The 19,626-nt window shown below is 39.1% G+C and overlaps 1 protein-coding gene across 1 annotated transcript in view; it reads right to left on the bottom strand.

Moving 5' to 3' along the window:
* Window positions 1-9,803: 9,803 nt before the first annotated feature.
* LOC129237487 (uncharacterized) overlaps window positions 9,804-19,626 on the bottom strand; it is a 134,489-nt gene continuing 124,666 nt past the window's right edge. Inside the window, exon 9 of the mRNA XM_054872266.1 lies at window positions 9,804-11,172. Within this exon, the coding sequence (XP_054728241.1) occupies window positions 10,993-11,172 (180 nt within the window). The 3' untranslated portion in view covers window positions 9,804-10,992. The remainder of the gene's footprint in view (window positions 11,173-19,626) is intronic.

The following is a 19,626-nucleotide window of genomic DNA, read 5'->3' as shown; positions in this document are numbered from 1 at the left end:
GAAGCCATTGAGCCATTTAAGGAAAAATTGACGGCGAAAATCGCTGAAAAATATATAATATAATGCTGATGAAACGGGGCTCTTTTGGAAACTTTTGCCAAATAAAACCTACGTTTCGAAAGATGAAAAGAGTGCTCCAGGCAACAAAGTTTCAAAAGATCGAATCAGTGTTCTTTTGTGTGCAAATGGTGATGGCAGCCACAAAATGAAACCATTAACGATCGGCAAATCGATGAATCCGCGTTGTTTTAAAAATTTTCGTCTACCGGTGAATTATGCTAGCAACACGACTGCTTGGATGACGCGGGGTATTTTCAAAAAGTGGTTCTTTGATAATTTTGTCGAAGAAGTGAAAAAATTCGCCAAAGAAAATGATGTTCCACCCAAAGCATTACTCTTGCTGGATCAAGCCCCATCTCATCCGCCCGAAGAAGAATTAGTTTGTGGTGAGATCGAAGTGATGTATTTTCCGCCCAATTGCACAGCGATTTTACAGCCAATGGATCAAGGTGTTATTAACTTGACAAAAATTCAATACAAAACATTGCTAATGAAAACCATAATTAGTGAAAAAGATTCTTCATTACATGAACTATTGAAGAAATTTGATTTGAAAACCGCCGTGATCATGTTGAGCCAAGCATGGGGAAATTGCTCCCTGAAACGATCGCTAAATGCTGGAAAAGCGTATTGGGTACAAGCCCAACAGTTGACACGATTATTGAATCTAATCCAGACGATATGCCATTGGATATCGAAATTGACGACCCCCTTCTTGTTGGAGGATTACAACGTTTAAATGAGATGGTCGAAAACTATGTGGGTGAAGCAGACACAGATGAAATCCGCAATTGGGTTTTGGAATTAGGAACAGATGAAGGTGATAGTGAAGCCAATGAACCCGAAGATACTACTCAAGAAGAAACAACCGAAAAAGTCCAGCATGAATCGATTTTTGGCTGTGTCAATACAATTTTGAAATGGGGTGAACAGAACGATGTACTGTCATTCAATCAGATCGCATGTCTGCATGATATCCGATCAAAAGCACTTGAAAAGTGTTACGAGAAAACGCAATCGAAAATAACAAAGTTTTTCCAAAAAAAATTATTGAATTTTGGAGCACACACTCATATGTCCTTCCGCATTGATCTCTTTGTATTAATTTCAATAAATATGTGTTCATTTTTCTTGAATATTGACCTTTTGAGCTCATTAATTGCATTGAATAGAGTTAAAATATTTTTCCCTAGGTATTCCTCGATCCACAGGAGAAATTCGCAAAAGTGCAATTTTTCGCTAAGTGCAATCATTGCTGAAATTTTCCAATTGTACTTATCGGGATTTTACTGTATATTTAAAAAAATTGGTAAAGCTGTATTTCATTTTGTGTAGTATGAATTTATTTCGAAGAAAAAGAATTTTACATATTTATGAAACACAATTTATCTAATTTTTCACTGCTTCGGCTGGTCTGTCTATTGCGTAGGCAGGCTGTCAGCCAAAATTTATTTACAGGGTCTAGTTCTGTTTCACGAATGGCACGGACGATATTCTCTTTAAGAACATTGCCCTTTCTCTCAAATTATATCTATAAAATCGGTTTTAATAAACCCCATTCGCCCAAAAAAAAAAACTGTGTCAAACCAAGCGAAATCATTTTAAGTTCGCTTCCAAATGGCAGATGGATTTAATGAAATATGTTTTCAGGACTGAAATAAAAGGTACAGGAGCAGAATATGGCCGACGCTGTAAAGCAATTTATTCTAATGTAATACATATTATCAAAATCGCGTAAGCGGTTATAGCGCCAATTAAGAAGAGAAGAATACATATTAACTTTCTATCAGATTCAAGATGCCAACCTTTTCTATCTCTGCAACGATCCATTGTTCCAAAACGTGGAGGAAGTCTTATTCTGTCTTTTGAATTTTTGTTTTTCCTCCAAGTGGGCAGCCATTTCAATCTAACATAATCTAACCTTTTTCTGTATACATCTTCAGATTGCACACCGCTTTGTCTTCCACAGCGTCAACGTACTCAAATCTTATACCTGATGCCACCTTAACAATCAGATTGAAAAATCACACCACGTCTTCTTCTTAATTGGCGCGATAACCGCTTACGCGATTTTGGCCGAGTTTAACAAAGCGCGCCAGTCGTTTCTTTCTCGTGCTAACCGGCGCCAATTGGACACACCAAGTGAAGCCAAGTCCTTCTCCACCTGATCTTTCCAACGCAGAGGAGGCCTTCCTCTTCCTCTACTACCACCAGCTGGTACCGCATCGAATACTTTCAAAGCCGGAGCGTTTGTATCCATTCGGACGACATGACCCAGCCAACGCTATGTCTATGTCGTCGTAAAGCTCATACAGCTCATCGTTCCATCGTCTGCGATATTCGCCGTTGCCAACGTGCAAAGGTCCAAAAATCTTACGCAGAATCTTTCTCTCGAACACTCCAAGCGTCGCTTCATCGGATGTTGACATCGTCCAAGCTTCTGCGCCATACGTCAGGACGGGCATGATGAGAGTCTTGTAGAGTGTTAGTTTTGTTCGTCGAGAGAGGACTTTACTGCTCAATTGCCTACTTAGTCCAAAGTAGCACTTGTTGGCAAGAGAGATTCTACGTTGGATTTCAAGGCTGACATTGTTATCGGTGTTAATGCTGGTTCCTAAATAAACGAAGTCCTTTACAACCTCGAATTTATAACTGTCTACAGTGACGTGGGTGCCGATACGCGAGTGCGCCGACTGTTTGTTTGAAGACAGGAGGTACTTCGTTTTGTCCTCGTTCACCACCAAACCCATTCGCTTTGCCTCTTTATCCAGCTTGGAGAAGGCAGAACTAACAGCGCGGTTGTTAAGGCCGATGATATCGATATCATCGGCATACGCCAACAATTGTACGCTCTTATAAAATATTGTGCCTGAGCGATTAAGTTCTGCGGCTCGTACGATGCTCTCCAACATCAGATTAAAGAAGTCACACGACAGCGAGTCACCCTGTCTGAAACCTCGTTTGGTATCAAACGGCTCAGAGAGGTCCTTCCCAATTCTGACGGCGCTACTGGTGTTGAGCAACGTCATCTTACATAGCCGTATTAGTTTTGCGGGGATACCAAATTCAGACATCGCGGCATACAGGTAGCTTCTTTCCGTACTGTCGAATGCAGCTTTGAAGTCGACGAAAAGGTGGTGTGTGTCGATTCTCCTTTCATGGGTCTTTTCCAAGATTTGGCGTATTGAGAATATTTGGTCGATGGTAGACTTTCCAGGTCTGAAGCCACACTGATAAGGTCCAATCAGTTGGTTGACGGTGGGCTTCAGCTTTTCACACAATACGCTCGCTAGAACCTTATAGGCGATATTTAGAAGACTAATCCCGCGGTAATTGGCACAAATTGCAGGGTCGCCCTTCTTATGGATTGGGCAGAGCACACTTAAATTCCAATCGGCAGGCATGCTTTCATCCGACCATATTTTGCATAGGAGCTGATGCATGCACCTTACCAGCTCCTCGCCGCCATGTTTGAATAGCTCAGCCGGCAGTCCGTCGGCGCCCGCGGCTTTGTTGTTCTGTAGCCGCGATATTGCTATTCTCACCTCGTCTCGGTCGGGCAACGGAACTACAATTCCGTCGTCATCGATTGGGGTATCGGGATCTTCACATTCTCTACGACATGCGCAGCTGTCACTGTTTAACAGGTTCGAGAAGTGTTCCCTCCATAATTTAAGATTGCTCTGTACGTCAGTCACCAGATCGCCGTCTTTGTTCTTACAGGAAAATGCCCCGGTCTTAAAACCTTCTGTAAGCCGCCGAACTTTCTGGTAGAATTTTCGGGCGTTGTTCCTGTTGGCCAGCATCTCAAGCTCCTCGCACTCACGTATTTCGGCCTCTCGTTTCTTCTGTCGGATAATACGTCTCTCTTCCTTTTTCAGCTCTCTGTAGCGATCCCACATGGCTCGCGTTGCGCCCGATCGCAGCGTAGCTCTATAGGCGGCATCCTTTCTTTCTGCGGCAGCATGACATTCCTCGTCGTACCAATTGTTTTTTCGGGCTCGCCGGAATCCGATTTCTTCTTCGGCGGCGGTACGTAGGGAACGAGAAATGTTGCTCCATTGCTCGTGCATGCCGGTTTGTTGGGAAGTGCTCTCTGAGAGCAGGAGTGAGAGTCGAGTGGCGAATCTTCTGGCTGTCTGTTGTGATTGCAGCTTTTCGATGTCGAACATTCTTTGCGTAGGTAGATGTACGTTTTTTGCTGCACAGAGGCGTGTGCGCAGTTTGGCTGCAACAAGGTAATGATCCGAGTCAATGTTGGGTCCTCGGATCGTACGTACATCTAATACACTAGAAGCGTGTCTTCCATCTATCACAACATGATCGATCTGGTTTCGCGTTTTTCGATCAGGGGACAGCCAGGTAGCTTGGTGGATTTTTTTATGCTGGAATCTGGTGCTGCAGACTACCATGTTTCGGGCCCCGGCGAAGTCGATCAGCCTCTGTCCGTTACCGGATGTTTCGTTGTGCAGGCTGAATTTTCCGACTGTGGGACCAAAAATTCCTTCCTTGCCCACCCTGGCGTTGAAGTCGCCAATCACGATTTTTATGTCGTGGCGGGGGCAGTGCTCATACGAACGCTCCAAGCGCTCATAGAAGGAATCTTTGGTCGCATCGTCCTTCTCTTCCGTCGGGGCGTGGGCGCAAATTAGCGATATGTTAAAAAAACGTGCTTTGATGCGGATTATTGCGAGACGCTCGTCCACCGGAGTGAACGACAGTACTTGGCGACGAAGTCTCTCTCCCACAACAAATCCGACACCGAATTTGCGCTCCTTTACATGGCAGCTGTAGTAGACGTCGCAAGGTCCTATGGTTTTCTTGCCTTGCCCCGTCCATCGCATCTCTTGGATGGCAGTGATGTCAGCCTTTGCTCTTACGAGGACATCAACCAGCCGGGCAGAGGCACCTTCCCCATTAAGGGACCGGACATTCCAGGTGCATGCCCTCAAATCGTATTCCTTATTTCGTTTGCAGGGGTCGTCATCAGTTTTGGAAGTTCTCATCCGAGGCTTTGTTGCTGTTTTCATTGGGGGGGATTTTTAAGTGGCGGGTCCCAAACCCAGCGCACAACCAGCTATGCTGGGATGCTTCGCCTTCTCACGTTAGCTCACTCCCGAACGGGTGTTCGAAAGCTAACCAGAGGATACGTGGGCTAATCCCGGACGTTGTGAGCTGCTTGAACCATATGCAGAAGAATCGTCCTGGCCACTCCCAAGTGAATGGCGGTCAGTAACTTTCCCCACTTGCGTGGACTTCTACACATGGAACCATCCTCCAATCACACCACGTACACTACGCCAAATAAGATGGATCATCTAACCCTGGGAACATATAAATTGCTAAAAACATCAAATACTGACATGTTTATAAATATAATATATAAAACTCACAGACATTAATTTTCCAAAACTTGCTCGCCTGTGCTCACTCATAAGAAAATATTTTACACAGAAATCATAATATACCAAATGAAATTTAATTTTGACTTGAAACTTGGTACGTGGGGTCGTTAATTATGAATTTGAAGTCATATTTTAAAAATTCAAAATGGTGGACCCAATATGGCGGACAAAGTTTTAAAAATCTCTCAGATGGCGTGAAATTTGATGAAGGTGTTTTTTAATTCGTATTCGCAGTTTTCAATTTCATTTTTTGACAGAAATCTGCCCAGAAATCTTTTAAGCTTCCAGCTTAAAATTTATTTTTTTCTTTTGCTTTGAGGGTAAATATATTAACGAAAATTTGATCGTCTCTGTAACAATTTCATTCATGCTGAAACAGTTAATCGTTTCAAAAAATGTTTAATACGAAATTAGTATAGAATTTGATGCTTTGCATTTTTTATACTGGATTGAAATGTCAAAAAAGCCGTAGGAAGCAGGCATTTGCAAAAAAAACTGGTTTTCAGGACCTTTGACCATTTAATATTTTATGACGTGGACAGAAGATTTTATAAGACTTTGAAGACAACTTTTAGAACGTCAACTTTTACCTCTCATTTCGAGTTGATACCCTTTATGTATAGGGTTATTCAATAGGTGCGCTTCAACTTTTTTCCGATAGGGAGGGCGAACGACGCAATATTTTTTATTTTTCGCTTGTCATTTGTAAACTTCATTAGTATACATTTCATCATGGAACGCTACCACTTGAGCAACGATTGCAAATCGTGCAAATTTTTTATGAAAATAATAGTTCTGTTGCTGCTACTTTAAGAGCATTACGGCCATTTTACGGTCCATTTAACAAGCCGTCCCGTTTTGGGGTTATGTGAAGTCATTGGTCTACAGTAACAAGCCGGCGACGATTTGTGAGCTCAGAGCCAATATTGAACGCGAAATTGCTGGAATTTCGGCCAATTTATGCAAAAGGGTGGTCGAAAATTGGGTTCAACGATTGGACTTCGTAAAACGTGCACGCGGTGGTCATGCAAAAGAAATCGGATTTCATACTTAAATGTATATGTTCAAACTCGATAATAAAAAAAAAATAGTTAAAAAAGTCAAACCGTTTGTGTTTTATTCAAAAAAGTTCAAAAGTTGAAGCGCTCTTACTGAAAAACCCTATATGTTGTGAGTGGACTAGTCGACGGTGTTTCGACCATAAAACCATTTTTTTAGTTAAAATTAAAATACGCAGAAAAAGCGCACGTCATAATTAAAGTTAACACTTTGAGGAGTAATACAGTGTATTATTTCTTCAATTTTATAGGGGAAGGTAGGAGAAGGTTTCATTCCAACGTAGTGATCTTTGAAACTATTTATAAAAATACTATCTTAATTATCAATAATAGGTCCACATACGAGTATAATTAGAATATCCACTTGTGCGATCTTAACTCCCAATCAGTAATTAAACAACAACATTTCTCTCCCGAAATCCGAGATTATAAAATTATCTTAGATTATAAAGAAACTTATAATACGTTCACATATAAGTAGATGATCTACTTTTTCGCACTTAACTCAAAATCCATAATTAAAAAGCGCGATTTCTCATACAAAATGTGTCTTCCAAAATCTGAGATTTTAAAATAATCCTAGATAATAACGATACTTTTTGAATTACAACCCTGTGTTTTCTGTGTTATCGATAATTATTACTACGAATGTAATGAGAAACATCAAAATAAAAACTAAATGAAATGGATGCAGGCAAAGAAAACAGGTCTGTAAACATAATTTTTTATAAAATATTATTAATTAGGGATTCATTTTACAGAAAAAAGCGTGTGTCCATAAACGTTTTGTCCTCCTTTTACTTATTATAAAATGTAATATCGATTTTCGTATGCGCATTGCTGTCATAATTTTTTGAAACCTCAGTAAACGTCGTTTACGGTTTTCCTCCAACTATTCATTATTAGCAGCCATTGTTGCAATTAATTAAGCTATTCCTTTTCCTTATCCTTTCTTCATATCGCTAATAATAATTAAATATACAGGGCCGTCGAGGTAAATCCGGAATGTTGAACTTAAAAACAAAACTATGGGATATTTACTCAAAAATAATTTTATTTGCACTTAACTTTGTATAATGTGAGTACACTCATAGTTGAAAATTATTCATGGAGGTTACACATCTCGTGCAATTACCTGCTCCAGCTGGGACATGAAGCGCCCACATGCGCGAGCTACCTCCTCTTTGTCCATTGTGGTCATCACTTCCTCGATGGTTGTCTTCAGAGCATCCTTAGTGTTATGAGGCTTCGCGTTAACTTTTGCTTCAACTGTGCCCCACACGTAATAATCAAGAGGATTGCAGTCTGGGCTTGAAGGTGGCCACAAATCTGGTGACCAGTGGTAGGGTAGATTGTTCTGCAGCCAAGCCTGGACTTCTTTGTCTTGTGAGCAGGTGCGGAGTCCTGCTGATACACATATTCTCTTACAGCAGCCACGCGGTCCATCCAGGGTTGCGTTTTTTTGTAGCCAAACCACTCAATTATCGCTTTAGAGCTTTTTCCGGCGCGAAGTGACTCTAGTATCGCAGCTCTTCTGTCTCGACTCATCGTTTCACTAGCACTTACTCCGGCGCTCCAATGTCAATCAGGAAACAATACACTAAAAATATCTCCCTTTATCAGCGGTTTTAGACTTAACGCTACTGCTCCAGAGCTTTCGAAATGTTTTCCGGATTTACCTCGACGGCCCTGTATATATAATTGGCGCGTACACACTTTTTGGGCTGTTTGGCCAAGCTCCTCCTCCTATTTGTGGTGTGCGTCTTGATGTTGGAGGGACCTACAGTTTTAAGCCCACTCCGAACGGCAGATATTTTTATGAGGAGCTTTTTCATGGCAGAAACACACTCGGAGGTTTGTCATTGCCTGCCGAGTGGCGACCGCTATTAGAAAAATGTTTTTCTTAATTTGGGGTTTCACCAAGATTCGAACCTGCGTTCTCTCTGTGAATGCCGAATGGTAGTCAAGCACAAACCCAAAGGAAAGAGGTTTACAGACATAATTCTAATAAAATTTTTGTTAGATATTACTAATTATGCATAATTATGCATCCATATTACAGATAAAAGATTGTATCTATAGACGCCCAACAATTAATATATACGTGGACAGTCAAGCAGCAATAAGAGCAATAAGCTCATATTGTATTAAGTCCAAAAATGTTCGACGGAGCAGGGAGGCCATAGAAAGGCTAGCCGGAAACAATAGGCTGCATATCTACTGGGTACCTAGTCACAAAGGCATTATGGGGAACGAAATAGTATATTAGATGAGATGGCAAAAAGTGCTGTGAGACCATTTGAACAAGAGAACGACATACCAAAACCTCTAAACACAATATACAACGAAATGGACGACCACATGAAAAGGCAAGTGGAAGCTAGGTGGAATAACTTGACCACATGCAAAACAGCAAAAGTCATGTGTAGAACTAACGACAAAAAACTGACTCCATTCGTACTTACGCTCTCGCGAAAGGAATGCAGAACTATCATAGGTATGCTAACAGGCCACAATCTATTGGCTGCACATGCGTACAAGATAGGGATTGCTAACACGGACAAATGCAGAAAATGCAGAGAGGATGTTGAGGAGACTTTAGAACACCTTCTGTGCGCTTGTCCGGCATTATTAAAAACGCGACTAAAATGCCTGGGAGCCCCACTGTTTGAGGGTCTGGAAGACGTCTCAAAAGCGGAGCTCCCAGCCCTACTTAGATTCGCCAAAAGCGCTGACATCCTACATGATGTCTACTTCAGGTATTCAAAACGCGACTTAAATGCCTGGGAGCCCCACTGTTTGAGGGTCTGGAAGACGTCTCAAAAGCGGAGCTCCCAGCCCTACTTAGATTCGCCAAAAGCGCTGACATCCTACATGATGTCTACTTCAGGTATTCATAAAGGTCGGTCTCCATCTGGTATCGCTAGGGACCAAAAGGTCTATGCGCGGCTTATTGCCAACCAGGCTAACCCAACCTAACCTATAGACGCCTGTAAAATGGCCTTATTTATCGAATATCGAATTTCACATTCCATAATTTCTTTCAACATAAGTAGCCGTCGTTTACAGATTTCGTCGTTTCACCTTTCACTAACAGTAATTGCGCAATTATTATTTATCTTTTCATCATATATTTAATAGTAATTAAACAAACCAAACATATTAAAATATTCCACCAAACCCATTTCTCTTAAGAAACACTTTTCAAAACAGCCTTGACAGCTGATTCCCAATTTTGCAGCTAATCTTCTATATATGAACGGGTATATTAATTTTTGTGGATTGGTTGCTCACTTCGGTAATTACCGTTAAGGATGTAAATGTTTACTCCAATAGCCAGGCGGCATTTGGGCTCGTTGTTTGTGCGTTCGAGATTGGTCGGGGAATGTGTCTGGCTTCTCTCTCAAAGCTCACACGTATATGAACATACCCCTATGCTTCTCCATTTGGCTTGTATAATGCAATCAAGGGTTTTCAAATTCATAGAGGATACTTGTCTTAGTGACACGGCACATATAAGGCATTACATAAGCCGCACTGTTCTAGCTGGGAACGTATTGCTCTTACTATGTATGTTTGAACGGCTGTAGGTAACCGCGTATTTAACAGCCGAAGATGGCCGCCAACCGATGTCAAAGTAAAACTCAAAGGCAATTAATAGTTAAATGATTTTATTTTTAAAATTACTCAGTATAACAAAACAACTTTTATTTAAAAAAAATTACAATGATATGCTACACATTTTACAAAAAGAATAAGTACATATGTATGTATATATTTCTGTGGTACATAAATTCATGATTTTAATATTTAGGAAATTTACAAGAGTGGATAATTAACATGAAAATAATTGAGACATACGAATGTCGGCACTTAACACCTATGTAAACTAACTGTTAAAAAGTAATATAAAATGTTTTTGCTTTTTTATATAAATTAATGAGATAAAAATATGATACTTATTAGTTTAAAACGAATGTAAAAACAAAAAAAACACAAATTTAATATTAATTTAAATGCATTACATTCCACACGCACTCACACACACAAATGCATTTAGATATTTACATTCCCATAAAGTTTAGTTTTGAGAATATTCTTGTAAAATTTTTAATATTGGAAATTATTTGCAAAATTTGTTGCCACACACACATACATACACGCAAACATAATTTTTACACAACTAATTATACTGCACTTAAGTATTTGAGTATACAAACATACAAAATGTAAAATTAAAAAATTTATGTAATATATTAACATTTGAAACAAAAAACGTTTACGAATAAGTACTTTTTAACGAGTAAGTATTAAATGTAATTATTTAGCTTCATGTTACCTTGAACTACACTTCAATTGATTCTTGTTCTTGTCGATTAAGTGTACTGCTACCAGAGAAAGTTAACATTAACATTAACATTCTCTTCTGCTACTGCTACTGCTGCAGGTACCTCCGATATTGAGCATTTTTACGCGGCACTTAGAATTTCCCGTATCCATGCCGCATTCGAGGTGATTTTGTCATACATTCTTGGTCGCTCTACACCACTCGGTCCGCAAGCTATGCGCCACGATGACACGCCCAGTAGAGCCCATTGATTTGTGCCCGGAATGAGGCATTGCACTGGCGCACCGGAAAATTCCTCTTGCTGTAAGTGAGAAAAAAATGCTTATATTTAATACTTTAATTCAAATTGTTTATGAGATGATTTTAAAATTTGTATGCATTTTAAATTTGTTCTATTGTGAAAATAAATGGAATCTTTTTATATTTTGTAAATAGTAATACATTTGACGATTTCGATGGTTAGAGGCTTCACAGAGATTATGTAAAAAATATTTTTTAAAATTAAAAAACTTGTCAGCCATAGCCGAATGGATTGGTGCGTGAATACCATTAGGGAAAGCATAGGTACGAATCTCCGTGCATGAACAACAAATTGCCCCTCGGCAATGGCAAACTTCCGAAGGTATTGAAAAAGCTCCCCATATAAATGTCTCCCGTTCGAAGTCGGTTTAAAACTGTAGGCACCTTTATTTGTGGAACAACATCACGACGCCTACCACAAAAAGGAGAAGACCTCGGCCAAACACCGAACAGAAGTGTACGTGCCAGTTACTTCTTTATTTATTTTTATTAAGAAACCCGTATTTTTTCAATAGTATTCTTCTGCCGTCATGCATTTTACTTAATTACTTATTCACATTATTCGTCTTGAAAATGCGAATTTATTTATGCAAAAATATTTTTCAAATCATAAAAAACTCCAAAGTTTTTGAAGTTTTAAATCTTCACGGTTACAGTAAGCGCAGCAGTGATGCTCAAAAACATCTTATGGGCGAGCAAGTCTCAAACAGGGTGCCCGGTGGCATAATTGGGAACTAAAAGCTAAATTGAGAAAGAATTGCTAATGATTTTATCTACGAATCGCGGATTGTATAAGTAGATGGCGCGATCAGACAACCTTCAAAGCCAGCAGAACGTTATAGACTACCTACAACCACAAACAAACGTCAACTTTGATAAATATAAATCGAAGGGATGCCTGCAGACTCACGGCAGTCATAATTGGCTTCATGGGAGTCAGTAACAGCAGAGTCAGGAACCGATTCCAGCCAAATTGAGAGATTCAAAAAGACTTCGTTTATCTAGAAACCAACTTTTACACCGATAATAAGCCAGCCTTGAAATCCAATTTGAAAGAAAGATTAAACGAAAGATTTTTGGACCTTGCACATTGGTGACGGCGAGTATCGCAGGCGATGGAATAATGAGCTGTATTTGCTTTACGACGACATAGACATAGCGCAGCGAATAAAAATTTAGTAGCTTCGTTGGCTGGGTCATGTCGCTGGTATCAGAGAAAGAGGAAGGCCTCCTCTGCGTTGGAGAGAGCAGATGGAGAAGGTTTTGGCTTCACTTGGTGCGTCCGACTGACGCCAGTTAGCACAAAAGAGAAACGACTGGCGCACTTTGTTAAACTCGCCCAAAATCGCTTAATTAAGAAGAAGAAATGTTGACTGTCGGATAAACTCTTAGAATCTGATCGCCGTACTCTATGCCACTCGCTGAAGAATTGATGTTGGATGGTGTTATCCTCGTGAGTGATATTTTCCGTTAGTGCTGAGATGGTTGATGGGTTCATTTCATAGTCTTTACTTTTGAGATACCCCAACGAAAAAGCCCATAGGGCAAGATCGGGCGATAGACGGCGTATCATTATTATTGACAGAAAATATTCGTTCAGCATGTGCCGAAACAATGTCCACTGAAATTGCTTGTCCTCGACGATTTTCAAAAAAAATTAAGGTACAACTATTCCATTGCTTCCACTTTGGGACTGTGAAGTGGCTGTTTGTTGATGTTTTAATACCGGTTTCTGCCTTTTAGGTGACCAATAACGACAATTTTGCACTTCCATTTCAACGAGAATGTGTTTCATCACTCCAAAAGCTTCATCACTCCAGCATTGTCTTGCACACATTTTTACGCAAATTGTAAACCTTATTCTTAAGCGCTTGAACGATTTGAATTTCGAATGGGGCAAGTCTAAGATCCTTCCTCAATATTTCATGCACAATAGTTCTTGGAAGCCCCAGGGCGGCTGCTCTCTTGGGTACGGACTGACACAGCTCAATATTTGCATATGTTTTCCATGTCAGGCAGCGCCCAGGCTGTTTGCTGTTTGCCACCGAATTTGTTGTCCGGAACCTTCGCACACAAGCACGAATCAAGTCCGTTCTTGGGGCATCACTTAAGCGTCGAATATTGCAACGTGAATAAAATCTACGACGAACAGTTGCATACGAATTATTGGCTTCGAAATACGCTCCGATTGCGGACGCACGATACTCGTAACCCGCACGAATAACGAAACTATTCGCTCATACGCTCAGCGATTAGAGAGAAACTTTAAATTTAAACGAAACGAGTTTACTAATACCATAAAGGCTTTAAGCATCACTGAGCTGGAGGAGTTGAAACTTTAAAATTCAGACTTGTAAGATACTTTACAAACCCCCTTAATATATTTTATTGTATTATTATTTGCTAGAGCGTCAGCCGCGGGAGTAAATATCTCTTTATTGAACATATTAAATTATTATTTATTTTGTGTTTTTTGTATTTTTTTTTTTTTTTTTTTTTTTTTTTTTGATAATACTAAAATAAAATAAAAGATAATAAAAAATATTCAAAAATTTGCTTTACTTGGTGGTCCAGTAAAAATAATTATCATTATAAAGGGTGGTTAAATTTGAAAGGCCGATATTGAATGCGTACCACACCTAAACTTCAAGTTTTTTTCGGCATTTCATTAGACATTTTTCAATTTCAGACTAACTCAATTTGAACCATGGAAAGATACACAATCGAGCAACGCGTTAAAGTTATTCAGGCTTACTATGAAAACGGGCGTTCAAATCAAAATGCATATCGCGCACTTCGTTATTCTGTGATGAGGCACATTTTCACCTCAGTGGATTCGTCAATAAGCAGAATTGCCGCATTTGGGCGAATGATAATCCAAGAGTGATTGCCGGAAAACCAATGCATCCACAAAGAGTGACTGTTTGGTGCTGTTTATGGGCCGGCGACATCATTGGACCGTATTTTTTCCAAAATGAGGCCGGTCAGGCAGTTACTGTGAATAGTGTTCGCTATCGTGAGATGATAACGAACTTTTTATGACCCGAATTGGAAGATATGGATGTGGACGATATGTGGTTTCAACAGGACGGTGCCACTTGTCACACATCTAACGAAACAATGGATCTTTTGCGCGAAAAATTTGATGGCCGAATAATCTCATGTGATTTGACACCGTTGGACTTCTTTCTTTGGGATTATTTGAAAGAAAAGGTGTACGTCGATAAGCCAGCAACAATTGAAGTGCTGAAGGATAAGATAATTCGGCACATTAACGGCATAGAACCTTAATTATGCCTCAGCGTCATCGAAAATTTGGACCATCGAATGGAGGTGTGTCGCCGAGGACGCGGCGGCCATTTGGCCGATATTTTGTTCTATACGTAATTGAGCCACACCAATGTTATCATATTAAAGAGAAATTATAATAATTTCCTAAAAAAATTGTATTTTATTCAAAATCAACACCGGCCCTTGAAAGTTAATCACCCTTTAGGGGGCGTCCATAAATTACGTGAGGTGTTTTTTTTAATTTTCTATACCTCCTTCCCCCCTGGTGAGATGTCGTGAGATTTTATTCAACCCCCTCCCCCATCCCCCAATCTCACGTGAGATTTTTCAAAATGTGGGTTTCTTATGTAAACGCGTTGGATCGTTATTGTAAAAAGAGAAAAAAAAATTTGCTTCGTGCTTTTATTTACAATTAGTTAAGACTAGTAATCAATATTGCTGAGAGTTATAAGTGCAATAAAAAGTTAAAAATAGAAGACTTAAATCGTAACTACTGCGATTAAAAAAAGAATATCTACTCTAATTCAGTCCATGGAGAATCATGCGCGGTTTCCAGAGAGACTATTGGGACCAACAAGTCCATATGATTTTCAGTAAAATCATCTGCTCCTTCAACTTCGTTCTGATCTAGCCACTCTAAGCCGTTGACGCTTGCGCACAGTAACTCATTAGCTCGTCTTGTGACAATCTGTGAGGGTCGCACTTTGCGGAACATACGCGCTTGCTTAGCTGGTGCAATGTGAGCTGCTCGCCTGTGGTCTGCAGCTCTTGTGATAGATACGAAGTAAATACCGCATGTACTGCAGCATCTTTTCTCTAAATTATCACGTATACTTGGGCAATAGAGATCATAAGGCGTGCTGATGAAGGCATTCAGCGGTTGAATCGGTAGGCGTATTCGAAATGGAGCGAATGACTTTCCGTCATGTTCTTTAAAGTCCGAAATTGTAAAACATCCATCAACCTGAGTGATAGGGTATGGAGGTGGCAGAAAACGGTCGTGAAGAATCATATGCAGATCACTCCGGCGTGCGGTGCAGCACTTAGGTCAAGCTCCATATGCAGCTTAGCAATCTGTTTCTTCATAGTATCTTGTGCTGGAGTGGGACGTACGTTAGATGGTGTAGTGTTCGACATAGCTTCATCCACATCATCGCTGATCACAAGAAGCTGATTTTGAATTATGTGAAAACAGTGAAGGAAATGACCGTGCTAATATTTTGTAGTTATGATTTTAGCATATTTTATCAAGAATTTCACTGTTTCAGTTTTTTTATGCTATTAATTGTAACAATAAACTTTATATAAAAAAAAGTATTTTCTTAAAAAATATATTTTTAACCTACATTTTGAAGGAATGCTAAAGTAGACCGAACTTTTCTCTCAGTAGATTCCCTGAGAAGCCGTTCAATCTCATGTTTAATGTGATGTATTAACTCTTCTTTCTTCGGGAATTTTTGCTTCGCAGTATTTCATAATTTTATCACATCGTCGTGGCAGGACTTCTTCGCCTTATAGACATATCTTTTGACGTATGCGTTATAAAAATCTTGATAACTCATTTTAAATTAGAGCAAGAACTGAGTCGAGTAAAACATTTACAAGAATAAACAAAGAAGGTTGGAACCTGTCCGTGTGTCGCTACCACTCAGCTCGTACGTTATTGTTCATTGAGTCGCACGTTCGGCTGATAGTGGCGCGAAAACAACCGACGGGCTACACTGTACCGTAAATTCAGATTAAATTGAGCTATTTGGTATAAAACAAATATGGTGGTTTGACAGTAGTAATGTACATATAACGTCGAAGTATTAATGAAATTATTTTCTTTCGAACGAATTAGTGAATGATCTTAATCATACTACTATTACGCTTAAGATTAAATCTTAAGCATGTACAATCTGGATAATGGACCAAAATAGTATAATTTTTTTTTGTTTCAATCAGAAAAAAATTGCGTGATATTTGCCGAGACCCCCCCTCTCTCCAACGTAAGATTAGATGAGATTTGACTCGACCCCCTCCCCCCTTAAAGATCTCACGTAATTTATCGACGCCCCCTTATGTGGGCGAATGCGCTATTTCTCCGTCCATAGCTGTATATTAGAAGATTGAAAAAATTACTGACTTAAAATTACTGAAATAAAAATAAAAAATATAATAAAAAAGTCACAATGTCCTAATTCCTATATAATTAAACGTTTTTCTGGTCCCGCTCAGATTCATTATAGAGAGTTTCGGAAGTAATAAGTACTTCGTATCGAATTTATGTGAATAATTTTTTTCCATAAATTCAGCAGCTAACTTCTTTTATTTAATTTTGACGGAAGAATTTATTTGATTTTAGGTTTTTTCATGTAAAATTATCCAGTAACTTAATTTCCGAGTATTCGCTGAGGGAGAAAAGTTATAAAAAAAGTACATTAACGCAAAATCAGCAACAATTTGCAAGTTTCACGAACAGCTGATTAAATTGTTGGCGGGAAAAATCATCAAAATCCACAATAATTTGCTCCATTTCATCATCGCTGTCAGATGAAATGAAATCATGTAATTCCGAAGCGCGTTATTTTGCATTTTATTTGCTTTAATACGAGGTAGCTCAAATGAAAAAATGTTTAATTTTTGTGATTTTTCCTGCCAACAATTTAATTAGCTGTAAACTTGCCACTTCCCCTCAAAATGAGATCTCATTTTGCTCTCTCTCTCAGTTTCCCCTATTTTACAAGTTTTTTAGATACTTCATTATTTGCCTCATCAACAGACCTTTTATATTTCGAGATTCATAGTGAAAACTAATAACTCAAATAGTATTACATTAAGACAAAGCAATTTATCGTTTTTCAGGCAAAAAAACAAGTTGTTTGGGGAAAGTTAACACACATGCGTAGGCGTTATGTAGGCGTTATCAGCACTTAAGAATTTTCAAAATAGTGAAAATGTTTTGGGATAATAACAATGACACACTTAAATACTTGTTTACTATTTGTGGTAAAATATCCTTGAAATGCAGCATAACAAAGAAAGCGATAGCGGCTACAATAACAAAATTAGCTGTAAGTAATAAGCGCGCACGGATCATCTACAAAGTAGCGGCAGCACAGCAGAAAAGACAATGGCGTGGATTTTGTTATTGCTTGAATTCGCGAGACAACAACAACGTCAAAGGTAAATAAAGTTTGACAATTTAGAGAAGTCTAACGCTACATCTTATTGATGCACCTTAAAATGCATCCTTTTCACACTCTGCCTCTGCATATAAAAGGCACACACTTTTTAGTGAGGCCGCATTACTAATCAAATACTTGAATAGAACAGACGGTTTAAGGCGGTGAGCGGATATAATTTCCATATTTTTTTGAAAAACACTTCGAATTAAATATACATCAAAATAAATATAAATAAAATTAAATATATCAAATAAATTTTCAAAAAACAAGTTATTATACAGCCATACAAAAACTTGTTAAGATGCCACAGCTCAGATATTTGAAAATTGTGTATCTCGGCAAATGTCACATCATCAGCTACACATTGGGCAGCACGTATAATAAAATTCTCACAAAAAGTAAGTACAAAAGAACTAAATCAACCTGTATATACATATATTTTTATAACTAACGAATAATTTGTTTTCTAATGTCGGTTATTGAATGTTTTTTATTTATTTTCTCTTAGTTATGCGCCATTTCAAGATACCACGCAATCACAAGTCATTGCTAGTCTTCACCAACGATGCTGGGAGAGTTTTTAGTAGACGTCGTTTAACAAATTTTCTCTTAATTTTTCCGTATCTCAGGATGAGAACTCATCTACGATACAATAACAAAAGCACTGCAAAGCCCAATTCTCAGAAACCTCAACGTGATCGTGATGACATGGACTGCAATTGGACCTACCCAACGACACCTGTATTTCGCATGAACTGTTTCATCGGCGTTTATCCTAGCAGCACCTCCAATAACGCGTATACGGTTTAGTAATGCTTGGGACATACGTAAAAGAATTACATCAGCACGAGCTCACAATTTCGAGGGAAGACCAAAGAATATGCACAGCGACACACGAGCTCTTTTATTAATGATTACACGATTCAACTGCAAATTGTTCATAAGTTAAATAAAAATCAAATTTACATAGCACCAAAAACATTAAAATGCTACAACATTTTTTTTCTAACAGCAGTTACTCTCTTGTCTAGATTCCTCTGTTTCCCAGTCCCAGCAAACACGCAGTAGGCTCGGACCTGCTTGGCGATCGTCTAGGCCGACTCACCGCTTCAAAAATGCATAAACTTCGTTAGGTTTCAATGAGGAATTACAGGCGCCAATTCGCTGCAAAAGATTACTTAACGTCAATTCTTGAGGTACCCATGAATCTTCAGTCTCTGGATAATTAAAAAATGCTCACATTTGCATGATTTTGTAAAATAAATACTTAGAACTTGAAATTTTTGCAATTTTTTCGTCAAGAAAAATATAAAACTGCTTAGCAATATTTTTCAACCACATTGCTAAAAATCGCTTTCAAGGAAATCTGAGCCTTCCCCTAGCATAGGTTAGGTTAGGTCGAAGCGGTTACCCGCTATTGGACCCACTCAGACTCATAGATCATTGCCGTGCGGAGAACTTGTCCCAAACCAGTGTTACATTTTAAAAAGTTTTAGAAGATCCCTGATTTCCACAGTATTGAGATCTTCCAATTCAGTCTGGATAGAGCAAGGCAATGGCACGACAGGTACGAGATCGTATCTTGCGTATTAATACCAACAGTGAAACACGGTGATGATGTAAAGGTGTACGGCAGCAGTTGGCGTGGGAAAATTGCAGCACTATTGATTCAACAATGGACAATTTTGATTATTTAGATATTTTAAAACAAAATTTAAAGCAAGGCGTTGGGATGCCGAGATTATTAGATGGTAACTCTTTTTTGCCAACACCTCCACAATCGCCAGCTTTAAGCCCTATTGAGCACTTATGGGCGCTTCTGGAAGGAAATATAAAGAAATACCAAATTGCACGCAAAGAGGTCTTGAAAGGTGTTATGTGAGAGGAGTGGGAGAAGATGACTATCACAGAGACTACCACATTGGTAAACTCAATGCTCAATAGGGAAGTATTAAAACGGCTTGGGTACCCAACAAGCTGCTAAAAACGTGCAT

The sequence above is a fragment of the Anastrepha obliqua genome, chromosome 2, assembly GCF_027943255.1.
Source record: "Anastrepha obliqua isolate idAnaObli1 chromosome 2, idAnaObli1_1.0, whole genome shotgun sequence".
Lineage (NCBI taxonomy): Eukaryota > Metazoa > Arthropoda > Insecta > Diptera > Tephritidae > Anastrepha > Anastrepha obliqua.
This window is presented reverse-complemented; position numbering and strand designations above follow the sequence as displayed.